Genomic DNA, 16,509 nt, shown 5'->3' with positions numbered 1-16,509 from the left:
GGTCATCTGGCTGTTAAATGCCATGCTATTCTGTCTCCCAATCTGTCTCCATGCCATCGAGGGCGGGGAGTTCTCTGCTGGATCCTCGTGTCCTGGAACAGCCCCAGCGTCTGAGAGTTCGCGCAAAGAGTGTTTCTGGTATATGCAAATGGACCCTCACCTTGGGAATTTCCTGGTGGTCCAGTGGCTAGGACGCCACCCTTCCACTGCAGGGGGCATGGGTTCGATCCCTGGTCAGGGAACTAAGATCCCACAGGCTGCCAAAAAACAAAACAAAACAAAACAAACAAACAAAAAAGGACCCTCACCTTTGTCTTCTGTCCCCCATCAGCTCTTGGTTGGCAATTTCTCTAGTACCTCCTAAGTGTCACGTCTTGCTTAATTCCCCCATTGGCCCTGTGAGGGGCACACAATCACACCCATTCTACAGATGCGGAAACTGAGAGAAATGAGGTCAGTTGCCCAACAAGCAAGTGGTGGAGCTGGGATTGGAACCGCAGTCCATCTGACTCCATGCTCTTCTGCTGCTGATTTCCTGTGTCCCTTTGGTCACCCAAACTCTCTGGGTAGCCTCTTAGATGGCTTTGAGTCAGCACCTGAATCTGCTATATGCCAGGCAGCCTCTGCATACACACCTGCGTGTCCCTGATGCCCCGTCAACAGCCAACGAACGTCTCTGCCCCACCTCCCTCCATCTCCATCATCAATCACTTATTTCCCTTTGTTGGTGGTGACACCGTCCTCTCCCCAGTTGCTTCTGTCAAAAGCTGGGAGTGGTCCTTGATCCCTCCCTCACGCCCACTTCCTACTTTGGCAATCCACGTCACCTTAGTGTCAAAAGAGACACTGAATCCACCCAGTTACTTCCTCTCACTCACCCTTGTCCAAGCTACCCTTATATCTCACCTGGACAGGTGCGAGAGCGTCCAAGCTAGTGTCCCTGCTTCCACATTCACGTTCCCACCTGCCCCACTCCTACCCCACACTAAGTTCATTCTCCACTTGGCAGCCAATGTGTTCTTAAAATATAAAAAAGGATCATATTAAACCCTGCTTAAAGCCCATCTGTGATTTCCCACTGCAATTGTAATAAAACCTAAACACCTCCAAGGCACTCTGTGTCTGGCTTTATGTCCGCCTCTCCAGCCTCACCATTCCGTCACGCACTGTGCCTCAGAGCCCCTGGACTTCCTTGACTTTCTTGACATGGTAGGTGCCTTCCCACCTCAGGGCCTGTCTTTGCTGTTCCCTCTGCCCAGGACACGCGTCCCATCCCTCTGCCCACGATCACCTTCTCTAGAGTAGACATTCCCTTCTAGTTTCTATCTCAGCCCCTTGTTGGTTTCCTTCCTATGCCTCACTTCAATCTATAATTGCTTTATGTGTTTGCTTCCTTTTTTATTGTTGTTGTTGTTTTTTCTCTATGGCATTTATCACCATTGGATGTCCCTCGTGTTTTATTTATCTCCTTTTCTGTGTAGTCTATCTCCCACAACTTGAGTGCCATCTCTGACAGGGCAGGGGGTTTTGCCTGCTTTCTTGGCTTCTGTTCCCTGGCACATAGTAGGTGCTCAGCGAACATTTATGGAATGAAGAAACATTTCTCTCACTCAGACTGAGACTTCATGAGGGCAGGGACATTGTCTAAGGTGTTCACTGCTGAATCCCTGGAGCCCACTCTGGTACCTGGCATGTGCAGGGGCTCTATGAAAACAGGCTGAATAAGAGTAGTTATTGAGAGCCTTCCTCTCCCCAGAATCTCTGCACCCAACGCCTCTACATCTTCAGACCTGACAGGAATCTCTAATTACCCAGCCCTGGGAGAGCACACACAGGGGGAAGATGGGGAAGCCCATCTTTCTGAGATTGGGCTCTAAATCCTTGCAGGGAAGAGTGCTTCTGACTCCCGGGGATGGTACCTTAAGGCGTGGGGAGCCTCATAAGTCCTGGTCCTTTCACAGACATTCGATAAGTATAAAGGACCCCTTGTGTTTAGGTAAGGGCTGCATTCACCAGGGCCCATGGGCTCCCAGACAGAGAGCCCACTGCGGGCAGGGACTGGGGCTCATCCAGCTCTGTTTCCCCAGTGCCCCGTGCAGGGCCTGGCTCCTGGGAGATGCCAGCAAATGTTGGCTTCGTGAATAAAGGGCTGATCCTTTATCACTCCTCTGCTCCAAAATCTCCGTAGCTTCCGCCTCAAAATCACAGCTGTGCCCGTGCAGTCTGGCCCCTCTTACCTCTCTCCTCCAGTTACCTGCTCCACCACTCGCCTGCCTCCCTTGGCATGTGCACATGCTGTACCCTGGCCAGCATCGCCCTTCCCGCAAATCCGCAGAGCCCACTGCCTCACCTTGTGTGGGCCTCTGCTCAAATGTCATCTTCTCCTCGAGGTCTGCCGTATCCACCCTACATACATGTGTGGCATGCTTCCCATCCCCCGATTAATCAGTTTATCACCATCTGACACACTACATACTCGACTTATTTTCCTCCTTTTCTGGCCTCTCCCATGAGGGCAGGTTTTTGTTTTGTTCATTGCTGTCACAAATTGGGTGCTCCATAAATATTTGCAGAATGAATGAATGAATGAATGTACACATGGATCTTGAGGTCATGGAAGGTTTCCAAGTGTTCACAGGGGACTTTCAGGTTTCTGCCAGACTGTGTCTCTCGCCCTTGGAGGCTGGCTCAGGCCAGGGGGACCGGTGGGGAGGTGGGAGGAGAGAGCAAATCTCCCCAGCCAGGCAGCGGAAGGAAAGACTTTGCTCTTCCGTCAATGGCCACCCAATGCAAGGTGTGGTCACAGTGACCCCCTTGTGGTTGGAGCTGAGAACAGCATTTTCCCCAGCTCCCACTCGAGGCCCTCTTGTCACATTTGCCACAGAACCGTGGTTGAATCTGAATAGAGACGGGTTGTAAGTGTAACATACACACCGGATTTTGAAAACTTAGTACCAGAAAAAGGTAAAACACCCTCGGGGTTTTAATTAATTAATTTATTTTTGGCTGTGCTGGGTCTTCGTTGCTAGGCGCGGGCTTTCTCTGGTCTACTCTGCCTTGTGGTACGCGGGCTTCTCATTTCTGTGGCTTCTCTTGTTGCGGAGCACCGGTTCTAGGCGCGTGGGCTTCAGTAGCTGTAGTTCGGAGGCTCTAGAGCGCAGGCTCAGTAGTTGTGGCACACAGACTTAGTTGCTCCGCGGCACGTGGGATCTTCCCACCAGGGATGCTAAAACCATGTCCCCTGCCTTGGCAGGCGGATTCTTAACCACTGAGCCACCAGGAAGTCCCATCCTCAAGGTTTTGAAATATTGATTACATGTTAAAATAGTAATATTTTGGATATAGTGGGTCAAATAAAATACATTATTAAATTTTCCCCTCCCCCCCTTAAAAATATGGCTACTCGTAATTTTGAAATTACACATATGGCTCGCATTATATTCCTATTGGATAGTGCTACTCTAAACCACAACAGAAATCTAACCAACCACCCACCTCCTGGTGTGAAGGTGTGACGGGAGAAACTCGGTTACAGAAAAGTCCCTTGCCCAAAACCACAGGGTGAATCAGTGGCCGACCTGCAACAAGGGCCCAGGTCCTCTTGCTTCCAGCAGGCGGCATAGCAAAAAGGTTCAAGAGCCCTAGCTCCTTCACTGACTTGCTGCTGTGTGGCCTTGGGAAAGTCACTTCACCCCTCTGAGTCAAAAATTTACCCTTTGTAAAATTGGGGATCAAAACGCAAGGAAGGAGCGTTCCGCGGTGCCTGGTGCGCTAGAATCATTCCAATTGACCGTGATCATCTTGCGCCCCCTAGAGCCCGTTCTCTCCACCGCAGCTGCAGGGATTTTTAGAAAACGGAGATGGGCTCCTCCCTCTGCGAGATGGTGCAGGACCAGCCCTGGCTACCACCTGATCTCAACTCTTGCTCTTCTTCTCCCTGCCCACTACGCCCTGACCACACTTCCTTGCTGTTCCCTGGACTTACCAACTTTATTCCCACCTCTGGGCTTTTGCATCGGCAGTTCCCTCTGCCTGGAAAGCTCTCCCCCAAGATGGCTTTATAATTCACTCCTTTGCTTTATTCTGGTCTCGGCTCAAATGCCACCTCCTCAGAGAGGCCTTGCCCTGACCCCTATGGACACTGGCTCTTGCTGTCTCCCTCCCTCTTTATCCTGCTTTATTTTTGTTGCATTAATCACTATCTGACATTTTATTTTTATTGACTTATTGTCTGTTTCTCCCAGATTGTGAACTTCACGGGGGCAGGGGCTTTTTGTCTTCTGCTCACTGCAGTATTCCTAGAACTTGGCACATGGGCCACAGATGAGGTGCTCAATAAACGTTTGTCGAATGAATAATTATCCTGATGCTCAATTAACTCACGGAGGAGGTGGGGCCTCTGGTCCCTGCCTTCCAGCCCAATCTAATTAGGAAAAGCGAGCCCCAAAGAGTGTGGATGGCTGGAGGACAGGACCCAAGGGCTGGGGTTTGGGAGAGTCCTAATGTCCTGGGCTGGGCAGGGTGGGAGGAGAGAATCAGGGATGCTTCCAGGAGGCCCCTGGAGGATGTGAGCTGGAAGATGGGAAAGGAGGGCACTCCTGACAAGGAACCAGCCCAGCACAGCTTGGAGGTGGGACTGAGGACACCAAGTCTCCCCAGGGGTCAGGCAGGAAGTTTCTGAGCCTCACACCTGTCTGGACCGGCAGGGAGGCAACCCTGCAACCCAGAGCCCCCCGGGGGGCCGAACTTTAATGTGAACAACGAAGTTGGACACCACTTATTGAGTGCTTTATCAAATACTCACAACAGTGCTTTGCTAGGAGGCTTTGATTCCATTCTCAGAGGAGGAAATGGAAGACCAGAGAGGTTAAGCCACTGACCCAGGTTCACCGAGCTCTGCCTCCGGAAATCTGAGGTCTGGGCAGCTCACCCAGGGGCTCCCCACCCATCACACAGAGATTCAGGTGGTGGTGGGCGGGGAGAGGGGGGGTAAGGGCTAAATACACCGTCTTGAGGAGCACCAGGCAGACCTGGGTGTGAGCCCCCAGTTGGGGCTCCAGCGAGGCGACCTCAGGCCAGTTATGGGGCTCAGGCTACGGCCAATGAGATCGTGGTGAGGATGAAATGAGATGATCCAGCGCCTGCCCTGTACACAGCGCTCACACAGAAGCATCACGATTGCTGCAACTGACGTGCCCATCAAGTTACATGGTTTTGCTTATCCCACTGCAGGCAAACATGAAACATCAGGCACACAGTAGGCGCTCAAGAAGGGTTAGGACTATCTGAGCACGCCCAGAGCCCCACAGAGGTACAGGCAAGAGGCCCCCTAATTCCCACTCGCTCAGAAATGGAAAGTTGTACAGTTCTCTCCTCTCTGAGGCCCAGGGGTCCCCCAGACACCCAGGAGTCCTCCGCAGCCCCAGGAGCCCAGAGCCCCAGCTTCTGCAGGACCACAGGTAAGGGGTTCCGACCCCTTCCCAACCTCACACCGAAGCCCGGGCTAAGGTAACTCGGGTTCCTTCACAGTGTCATTTACAGGTGGCCCCGCACTCCCACGTCGTCGTCGGATCCCAGCGGAGAACTGGAGTCTCTAGAAGCCGGGGATGGGCTCCGAAGTCGGGGGTCCGGACGGCTATGGCTCCCGCGGCGACCCGGCGGCCCCTCCTCGTCCAGCCCCCGGCGGCCCTTGCCGATGGCCAGGCGGGGCCGGCCGCGGTTCAGGCCCTCCAGGAGGGCGCAGGCCTGGCAGAGCGCGCGGCTGGCCAGCGCCCCGCAGCGGGAGCAGGCGCCGGGGGGCGGGGGCCGCGCGGCCGGGGCCAGCGCCAGGCGCTCGGCCGAGTGCACGAGGTCCAGCACCGCCGACGGCCGCGCCGCCTCCAGCAGCTTGAGCAGGTCGCGCGCGTGGCCGCGGAAGGCCTCGGGCGCGTACACGCACTCCTCCGAGAAGTAGTCCAGGCGGCGGAAGTGCGCGTACAGCACCACCTCCTTCTGCGAGGCCAGCTGCAGCGGGCGGCAGCGCGGCAGGGCTCCCCCCTCGCCCGGAGAGCCCAGGCCCCCGCCGCGCGCCAGCCGGCCCGCGTCGCCCCGCAGGAAGTTCATGAGCACCGTCTCCGCCATGTCGTCGGCGTTGTGTCCTGGGGGAGAGACGCGAGCCGGTGAGGAGGGGGCGCTGGGGCCGGCGGGTCCGCGGGAGGAGACCCCGCGGTACCGTGGGGCGGTCAGCGGGAGGCTGCGGGTGGACCCCGTGAGAAAGGAGAGGGGAACACACCAGGCTCCCGTGGAGCAACTTGGGATGCCCTCATTTGCCCCCCTCTTATTGCAAACCAGGCTCTGTGCTCGGTGCCCTTTCAGGTAGTAACACTGCTTTAGGCTACAGATATAATTTCAGTCTAGTGAAGTGTACTTCAGACCGCACAGACATCAAAATGGCATTTGATGGAGATGCTCAAGTGGGCTGTTGACACAAGTGCCTCTGGGAATGCAGATTATGGTATTTAGAAGGACCAGGGAGAAAGTAAGTGCATAGTTACACAACAGTCACCATAAAGTTGAAGCTCAATCTCTACTTATTCTGCAACTTGTCATCTTATACTTGAGTCTATAGTAAAACACTGGTCTTAGGGCTTCTCAAGGCGGCCATACTTTGCCTCCTCAGGGCCTTTGCATAAGCTGTTTCCTCTGCTCAGAACCTCTCCCACCCCCGTTTTGTCCTTCACCTAGTTACCCACTCGGCTTCAGGTCTCCGCTCACTCAGGAAACACTTCCTTAATCCCCACGTTTCTCCCTTCACTAGGTCCTCCTGTGTCACTTTCCTTAGTGGCACAGGAAATAATTATAATCAGGTTATAATTACATATGTGAGAAACGGACAGGAGCAGAGACTGTCTTGTGCATCATGATAACGGCAAACATTTATATGTTTACTGTTTCTCAGTGTCTTGTCTAAGTGCTTCGTACGTAATTCCCATAATTCATCTAATTCCCAGTAACTCTAGGACCTAGATAGTATTAATATCCCCATTATATAAAAGAGGGAACCAAGGTTAGGTAGTTTGTTCTAGGCCATATAGCTTGCATCTGGCACACAATAAATGGCCAACAATTATTTGTTTGGTACAAATAATTGGTATTTGGTAATTACCAATTTGGTACAAATTATTTGTTTGGTACAGAGAAAGTGTTATCAAAGAGGAGAAGCAACTAGGGAAAAGGACACAGTTGCGTTCTGACTACAGATGCTTTCTGATGGGAGATGCCCCTTCATACCCCTCCTTTTGTGACAAGGGACACAATGTCATAAAAAAAAAGCGCAGAGAACCACAGCCCTAGCCCCTAGAGAGTACCCTACCACCCCTCTATTTGCCAGCGTGTGTGTACAAAGATGATGGCAGTGACTCAAAAGCTTACCATGCCCATCCTAAGGACACGCACATACTACGAACCTTCAGTGCGCATGCACAGCCCCGCCTCCTATTTTAGCGTCTCCAATTAGGATATACGCAGTCTCCTTTACGACCTCTGGGGCATGCGCCTCAGTGGACTTATGGCCACCCCTCGCCCGCGCATGCGCCCGTTCCTCCCACCGCGCCTGCGCTCACCCGTCACGACGTGCGTGGCTCCCACGCGGCGCGCCCCTTCCTCTAGCGCCCGGCGTCGCAGCACCCCGCAGAAGGTGCAACAGGAGCGGCTGCGGCCGGAGCCGGCCGTGCTGCGGGCCACGGCGTCCATCGTCCAGCCCCCGAAGAGGTCTGCGTAGGCCACGACGGTGAGCGGGAGCTCCCAGCGTGCTGCTTGCCGCCGCACGGCCGCCAGCGCCGCGTCCCGGTAGCCGCCGATGCCCTCGTCCACGGCCACGAGGTGCAGCGAGATGCCCAGGCGCGGGGCCAGCTCGCGCAGCACGTGCGCCAGCACAGTGGAGTCCTTGCCGCCCGAGGCGCCCACGGCCACCACGGCGCCGGGCGGCAGCAGGCGGCCCGCGACCACCGTGTGCAGCACCTCGGCCTCGAAGGCGGCGCAGAAGCAGTTGGTGCACAGCGCCTGGCCCGAGCGCGGACGGCGGAGGGCGGCTCGCGCCTTGTGGCAGGAGGCGCACTGCGGGGCAGGCATCGCGGGGTCCTGGCGAGACGGGAGGGTCGGCTTCTCCTGGATGGGTGGAGAGGGGAGGCGGGTTACACGTGGATTCCGGATTGCAGGAGTCTGCCTACAGAGGCTGCTTGCGTAGTGTCTCTGCCAGGAATAATGCAGGCCGAGTAGACCTTTTCCAGAGTAAGGGAGGGTTATACGTATACAGTTGACCCTTGAACAACACGGGGGCCAGGGACGCAGCCAAAACCCGCATAACTTTACAGTCGGCCTTCCTGTTTCTGCATCCGCGGATTCAACCAAACTGCGGATGGTGTAGTACTGTATGTATTTATTGGAAAAAAAAAAAAGTCAGAGTATTAGGGGACCAGCGCAGTTCAAACTCATGTTGTTCAAGGGTCAACTGTATTCTAGTTTAAGGAAGCTAGTGCCTCCAGGAAGGCTTCTTGGATTACACCCATTACACACCAAGAAGAGAAGGAGCTGGTTGGGAGAGGTGGAGGGGAGAGGGAGAGACAGGCAAGTTACACCCAGAATTAGGTCGGATTCTGTTTGGAGGGATGGAGGTGCCTATTAAGGGCCAGTTTCACAGTCTCCAGGGAGGCCAGCCCTTTTACAACCCTGGTCAGAAGGACAGGGTGGTTATCACTGACCTGGACTTCCAGGGCTGTTCAGAGAGCTTGGGAGGGGTCAGTGATCTAAAAACAGAGGGAGTCCAGGGAACTGCAGCTCTGTTAGGGGAAGGGGGAGGGACAGAAAAGACCAACTGGATTTCGCTTTGGTGGGGGTGGGATACTGTCTCTAGGCATTGGTCCCGATTGTATCCTCTGAAAGGCAGGGCAGTCATCTCCTCCAGGGAGACACAGAGGCAGCATGGGTCGTACCTCCAAGGAGATCAACTGTGGCTTCTTCTGTTTTGGGGGCGGGGGGAGGGCGGGGTGTGGGCCTCCAGGATTGCTGTGGTCTCAGAATCTCCCGAAAGCTTCTGTGGCCTTACCAAGACTTGGATCAGCCCAGTTTTAACTCATTTCTGTGCCCCCCCACCTCATCTGTCCCCACCCAGCCAAAAATTCCAACCCTCTCCTTGGACCCACCTGCTTGGGGAACCCATGAAAACCCACCAGACTGAGTCCCTCCTCCCCAAGCCACCATCATCTCCAGGCTGAACTAGTGCAGTAGCCCCTGAGCAGGTCACCCTGTTTCCAGGATTTACCACAATGTGTGGAATCATTTTATGTGACTTGTATGTTTACTGCCTGTAACACCAATTAAGGACCAGTGCAACCCAGACGTCTGACAGGCATCTCAAAACCTAGACTCCTGATTCCCCTTCCCAAACCTGCTTCTCTTGCGGTAAAGGGCAGCTCCATCCCTCCAGCTACTCAGGGCAGGAGCCCTGTGGTCCAGGACCCACGACTGCTCTTTCTTCTCACTCTCCCTGTGGGTGACTTCCAACTGCAATGTCAAGTCCCAGCCTTTCCTCCAAATGCGCCACTGAAGATGTACCTCAGATGTACCTGGGGCATCCTCCTCAGACCTCAAACCCCATATGCCCAACCAGAATGGAGCAAATCCTGTTTGTAGCTTCAAAACAGAAGCCCAGCACTCCTTAGCATCTCCACAACCGCGACCCTAGTCTGAGCTGAGCCATGTCTCTCTTACTGCAGGAGGCTCCTCCTTGGTCTCCCTGCCCCACCCTCCCCTCCTCTACACACACAATTCTCCACAAAACAGCCAGTGGGATCCTGCCCAGTATCTCCTCTACATTCTCCCATGCATCTCATCTCACTTCCGTAAAAGCTTATGTCTCATGAGGCTCCCTTTTTCTCTGACCCCCCATTCCACTCTCCTTCAGCCACTCTGGCCTCTACTCTCCAACACCCCCGGAAACACCTACCCAGGAAAGTGTTAGCACTGCTCTTCCCTCTGCCCAGAGTACTCTTCCTCGTCACTGGGCCCAGCAAGCAGCCCTCAGGACCCATTGGCCATGACCATTCGCCACATCCGTCACAGCTGAGCAACGCCCTCTTGAAATCTTCCCCCCCCACACACACCCTATCCCACCCCCGGCTTTGACTTGATTCTCCCTCGCTCTCCTGGTCTGCTTCCTGCTCAGCCTCCAGTCTCGTTTGGAGAGTCCTCTATGGTTCTCAGGTCCTTCCCAGCTCATTTTCCTTGTGAGTGACTGAATAATGACGTCCATCGGGCTGGTCCTCCAGATGCCCCACTGAGGATCCCCGTTGGTCCTCTGGGATCCTAGGCGCCCAAACTGACCAGCAACCCTGCTCCCCACAGGGAGAAACCTGTGCTTGCCCAGCTGTTCCCTGTCTCCTGAGAGGACTGCCACTTCCAGCTCCTCCCCAGGACAAGACATAAAGTCACCCTGGACTCATCTCTCTTCTCCCCCTAAATCTATGGTCACTCGGTCCTAGGGGTCTAACTCCTGAGTGAAGAAGACCCTGGCAGGCGATGAGTCTGTGCAGATTGTCAGAGGCTCATAAATCATGATACAGTTTTAATCTTATTCAGAGAGAGATGGGAGCCATGGGAGGGTTTTGCGCGAAGAAGGGATACGATCTGACTTGGGTTTTAAAAGTTTCCCTTTGGCTGCTGTGTGGGGAACAGGCCGTGGCAGGCAGGATCAGAGGCAGCGAGGCCAGGGAAGAGGCTATGGCAATAGTCAGTGAGATGATGGTGGCCTGGACTGGGGTGCTGGCAGTGGAGATGACAAAAGGTAGGATTTTGTATCTATTTTGAAGGTAGGGTCCACGGGACTTGCACAGGACTTGGATTGGGGTGGAGGATGTGGTCATGAGGAAAGAGAAAAGAAGGATGACTTGGAGCTTTGGGCCTGAGCACCTGGGAGGATGATGGGACCATTTAGTCAGAGGGGACGCTGACCAGAATTCCATTTGGACATGTCAGATTTGAAGTGTCTCTTATGCATCTCCCCCTCGAAGACGTTATAGACCCCAGGCTGGGTCAGGTGCCTCCTCTGGGCTCGCAGAGCCCCATGTATGACCCCACCCCAACCGGATCATGACGGTATCCGTGGTGACAGACCTGTCTCCCCCGTTGTACTGTGAGCTCACTAACGGCAGGGACAGGGTCTGCTTCGGCCACCACTGACTTCTCCTGCCTCGCACGGGATTTGGCACAGGGTCGGTGCTCAGGAAAGATCTGTAGGCTGAGGGAATAATAAATGCGCCCGGAAGACAAGACCCAGACCCCCAGGGATGCCTCCGAATCGCAGCCCTGTCGGAAGGACGGAGAGTGTTTAACATCATTCTATCAAAACAGAGGTTCCAGGACAGAGTAGGGACCTCCGGGACGTACCCAGTTGGAAGCGGGGGCAGGGAAATGGTCGAATTCCAACCTGGGAGAGGGGAGGGGCGAGCAAGAGACAGGCCGGACTGCAGTGCCCAAAGTGGGGATCCTGGTCAGAAGGCCTCTGCGATACAAGCGTTGGGAAATCAAAGGCGAGTGGCTTCACCCCCAGAGAGACCCTCAACCCTCACACGGCACCGCAACAAAGAGCGGGCGCTCACGAGCCGACCAGCTGGTGAGGAAATACCTGAGTAGAACGCGGTGCTGTATGGTCCAAACTGCCGAACACGCGGAACTCCGGCGCGGAAGTGGCTCCAGAGACTACGACTACCACAAGGCCTTGGGGGGCTGTCTTGCCTACGACTCCCAGAACCCCATGCAACAGCTCCACCCGAAGCACCTGTGGTTACTGGGCTCTCAGCCTTCAACTCCCAGCAGTCCCTGCGGCCCCTTGTTTCGCTCTGCCTACCACACCCAAAATGCACTGCCTTGTTTCCGTCTGCGCCTGCGCACGGGCAAGGGACGCGGGGCGTGTACTGTTTGCTGCGGTAGTAACCTGTTACCATGCCGGACGCTTAAAAGGCGAAATGGCTGTATTCGGATGATCTGCTTTAGTGGGATTATTATAGACTTTTAGAGGGATTATAGAGCACATTATTTTTACCCTTTGAGGTGGGGTTGCGGGTGGGAATTGAAGGTGGGAGTGCGGGGTTTGGTCGTGGGTGTAAAAGGAGACAGCGCATGCGCAGCGCAGAGAGCCTGAAGGTGGGGGTTCGGAATGGATCTAGGCATTGCCTGCAGGGGCGGTAATGGCGCGTGTGGACGCGTAGGGTGGGGAGAGGGAGCAGTGTGTGTGTAAGCTGCGGTCTCTACGCGTGCATCAGCCCTAGAGCCTCCGACTTCTGAGACTGAGGGTTCCAAAGACCCAGATCCCTGAAACTCACTAGTCCCTAGGACCCGTGTCATAGAGACTCGGAGTTCCAGTGACCCAGAGACCCAGACCCCTGAGACTTCAAGCAGCCGAGAGAACCAGTACTCTAGAGACAACTCTCCCCAACCAAAGCCTAGAGACCTGGAGAGTTCACCCCCCAGGCCCTCGAAACTGAAATCTGAGGGCCAAAGAAGACCAAAGATTCAGATCTCTTAGACGCAGAAGACCAGAGATCCTGGGCCTCAGAAACTGAGACCCAGGGTCCCCAAACCAGATCCCCCCAAAACTGGTGTTCAAAGGTTCTCACGATGAAGGGACTAGAGCCTCAGGGATCCCAAGACAGAGGTGCACAGCCCCAGGGTGTGCGGGTCTGTGGTGAGTGATGTCACGAGTGACTTGACAGGCACTGTGGAAACCATGTTTTCCTCATGACAGGGGAGCCATGATGCCTTAGTGTAAGATGAGATGGCCTCCATGAAGTCACCGTCAAGGGTCATCATGGGCCAGTTCTTGTCATCACTGGCTCGTTGGTTCATCTGTTGAATGGTCATTTCCTGAGGTCTCCTTGTGCCAGGCTGGTCCTGTGCTAGGTTCTGGTGACACAAGCGAAGTCACAGTCCTCTGAGCCCTCTGCCTGGTGGGGGTGAGAGAGACCCCCACCAGGCAGACTATTATGTATTATGTAGTTAATACAGGTGACAAAACTTGACGTGGGTGTTAGGAACTCTGGAAGCTGAGCCTCAATCACTGCTAGCCAGGGCATCAGGGGAAAAAATTCAAGCAGAGATTATTAGACAGTGTGCTTAGCACTTTACCTGCACTGTCTCAGTTTGTTCATCTGTAGAATGGGGATGATCATAGCAATACCTGCTTTAAAGGGCTTATGTGAAGTCAAATTGAATTAACAACACCTACAAAGAGTGGTTTATGCTCTAGAAAGTTTATTCCAGTTGCCAAATTTGAAAGAACTGGTAAAATGAATCTCCAGAGGTGGTGAATTTAAAGCATTTTGGGGCACTTTCCTTGGAGGTCCAGAGGCTAAGACTCTGCGCTTCCACTGCAGGAGGCACAGGTTCGATCCCTAGTCGGGGAACTGAGATCCCACATACTGCGCGGCACAGCCAAAAAAAGAAAAGAAAAGAAAAGCACTTTCACTCAAGATAAAGTGGAAGCAAAATAAATGCCCAACCTCATTTGAAAGTTTTATTAAATATAGCACATTCCCTCTTTTTTAAAAAAAAACAGGGGACTTCCTTGGTGGTGCGGTGGTTAAGACTTTGCACTCCCAATGCAGGGGGCCGGGGTTTGATCCCTGGTCAGGAAACTAGATCCCACATGCGTGCCTCAAATAAGAGTTCGCATGCCACAACTAAGGAGCCTGCCTGCCACATCTAAGACCTGGTGCAACTAACTAACTAACTAACTAAATATATTTTTTTTAAGTGAGAATTGAATTTAGAAGACTGGGTAATTGCCCAGAAAAATAAAATAGAACAACATAAAATCATACTTCCAATAGGACGTATAATAGAGAAAACAAATGCCCAGAAAAAAAAAAAGAAGGGAGTCTACCAAGGTGGTAATCAAATGTCGTTGGCTCTGGGAAGCTGGACCTGGTGTTGATGATGTTATAGACCATACCGTGACACCATTTAACCTCATGTGTGGGATGGTGCTTTGCATAGAGTAGGTGTTCAATCAACATTCAAGAATGAGGGAAAGTCAGCTGGTCCCTCCAAAACCTAGATCTAAACATTCTATTTAATAAGTACAAATCATACCTAGTAAGGTCTTATGAGAAAACATATTTTAACATTTTTCCTGAAATATAATAGTTAATGAGGATTATGACTACTTCTCACTATTATTATAATTACTTGCTGAAACTGACGGTCCCTCCCCGATGAGTTCCTATCAGTTCATTTCTCAATCTCTCTACATAAGGTCCAATACTCTCCTGTAATCCTTCTCTCTCTGGTCCCCATTAGTGTCCTCAACCTTAGGCCCCATGGTCTTTCCTGTAGACTCACTGTCCTTTATTCCTTTAAGCAATTAGGACAGGCAGACATGCAGAAGCATCCCTGAGGATGAACTAGGAAGCAGAGAGAAAAATAAGAGAACCCCAGCCCACTGATAAGAGGGTCTTCTTGTCCCCCAATCCTTTTCTGTTAAGAAGACCTTATCTTTTCACCACTCCAGGTTATATGTCTTCCTTCCTGGCCTGAGTCTTGGATCCCATGCTTGAGGGATCAGACCCCTCCTGGAGCTGGACGATTTTTGAGCTCAGGATCTGGCTCTATTTCAGCACCACGGGCAGCGCCACCCTGTTGTTTGGAGCTCACCAGCCTGACACGCCACAGGTTATCTTCACTGAAGGCTTCAAGTTACCATTTAAAAGTCATCCTTTAAATACAGTATATGGGGGAATTCCCTGGCGGTCCAGTCGTTAGGACTCGGTGCTTTCACTGCCATGGCCCGTGTTCCATCCCTGGTCGTGGAACTAAGATCCCGCAAGCCGTGCGTTGCAGCAAATAAATAAATACGTACGTACCTACATACGTACTTACATACAGTACGTGAGAAAATTGGTGGTGAGTAAGCCTCCAACTTCCCTTTTCCCCTATTAGCTATAATTCGTGTGGGCTGCTAGTTTGGTTATGTATGCTAGTTTGGTTTGCACAGCAAACCACCCTAAAACTCAATGGCCCCAACAATCATTTAGTGCTATCTCATGGTGCTATGAATTGGCCAGAGACCAGGTGGGCAGTTTCATTTCTAGTTTTGCCTTGAGCTCTTTCAGGCAGTCGTGTTGAAGCGGTTGCTGGGGCTGAGGATGAAGGTCTAACCCCTCAGGGTTTCTCTGTGTAGCATCTCTTTCCATCAGAGTCCCCTTACATAGATGCCCAGGGATCCATGAGGCAGGAGCAGAAGCTGCCAGGCCTTCTTAATATCTGAATCATACAAATCTCAGGACGTCTTGTCCTCCACATTTTATTGGGAAAAGCAGTCACGGGCTCAATCCAGATTCGAGAGGAAGACATAATAAATTCCATTATGTAATAAAAGGATAACCATGTTTGCATAAGGCAGGGGTAGGATTGTTTGGAGTGGTCTTTGGAGACTAGTACCTACAGCTACTCATCCGTCTGTCAGCTGCACCCTCTCTCTGTTGGGGGCATTACCCCTTCCTGTCAGGGGTGTTCAGAAAATGAAATGAGACCATATCTGTAAAAGGGTAGCACAAAACTTTCACCTTCCCTGAGCTTGGACCGGTGTCGACAGCCTATGTTGTTGAATGTCCATAGGACATTCCTGAGGGTTGCCAGAAGGTCAAGGAGGAGAAACAGAGGTCTTCCTTTCCCCTGAGCGCTTCCTCGCAGGCAGACCTGGACCCTTTCCAGCACATCTGACACATTGACCTTCCTGAATACAGACCTAGGGTCCCTGTTCTTTGTGATCGGCTCCCCCTCCTCTGCCCCAGGATCCCTGGGAGCAAGTCTTGGGCAGAGGCCCGACCCCTGCTGGGGCAGAGGTGGGGGTGGTCACGAACAGAGCACAGAACTTGGTTGCTGGTGAAGGATTCCCAGCACAGTGGGAGAGTAAGTGGGATTGAGAACATAGTACCTGAGAGTCCAGGACCATCTGCAGAATTCACATACCCTGTGAGTGCCTGAAAGTCCCTACTCTGTCTACCTGGCCTATTCCTCTCTGAGAACTCACCTTCTAGTCCAGAAGAACAAGAGCCCCACCCATCACCTGCCTTTGTTTCTCCCATCACAGGCATTTTCCCTATGGCACTGAAATTGTCAAGTAACCTGTCCCCCCAATCAGATGCTGCTTTCCTCAAGAGCAAGAGCTGAATCTTTACTAGAAACCTAAAGGCACAGTGTGGGTGGTTGACGAGTGACTGAAATTTCTTCCCTCGCCTCATTGTAAGAGTAGACAATTCTTCCTTCTCATATTAACATACACTTCTTATCACCCAGTCAATGAACCCTGGGCAACGATTGATGAAGTGTGTCCCTGTGCAGTCAATGGTGCATGAGACAGGGGTCCTGTGTGATTTGGACAATTCACTTGCCCACTCTGAACCTCAGTGTCTTCTGCGAATTGCATAACTGGGGCTAAAAGTCCTCCTAGCTCTGATGTCCTGTGGTTATAAGTTC

At 52.8% G+C, this 16,509-nt stretch overlaps 1 protein-coding gene across 1 annotated transcript; it reads right to left on the bottom strand.

Moving 5' to 3' along the window:
- Window positions 1-3,339: 3,339 nt before the first annotated feature.
- On the bottom strand, window positions 3,340-11,770 carry CTU1 (cytosolic thiouridylase subunit 1). The gene is made up of 3 exons (XM_032612855.1): window positions 11,660-11,770; window positions 7,602-8,145; window positions 3,340-6,137 (listed from the first exon to the last, which is right to left on the bottom strand). The coding sequence occupies exons 2-3, from the start codon at window positions 8,107-8,109 to the stop codon at window positions 5,536-5,538; spliced, it is 1,110 nt and encodes a 369-aa protein (XP_032468746.1). The 5' UTR covers window positions 8,110-8,145; window positions 11,660-11,770; the 3' UTR covers window positions 3,340-5,535.
- Between the last annotated feature and the right edge of the window lie 4,739 nt (window positions 11,771-16,509).

The sequence above is a fragment of the Phocoena sinus genome, chromosome 19 (assembly GCF_008692025.1).
Source record: "Phocoena sinus isolate mPhoSin1 chromosome 19, mPhoSin1.pri, whole genome shotgun sequence".
In the NCBI taxonomy this organism is placed as follows: domain Eukaryota; kingdom Metazoa; phylum Chordata; class Mammalia; order Artiodactyla; family Phocoenidae; genus Phocoena; species Phocoena sinus.
The sequence above is the reverse complement of the archived record's forward strand: the minus strand, read 5'-3'. Positions and strand labels throughout refer to the sequence as shown.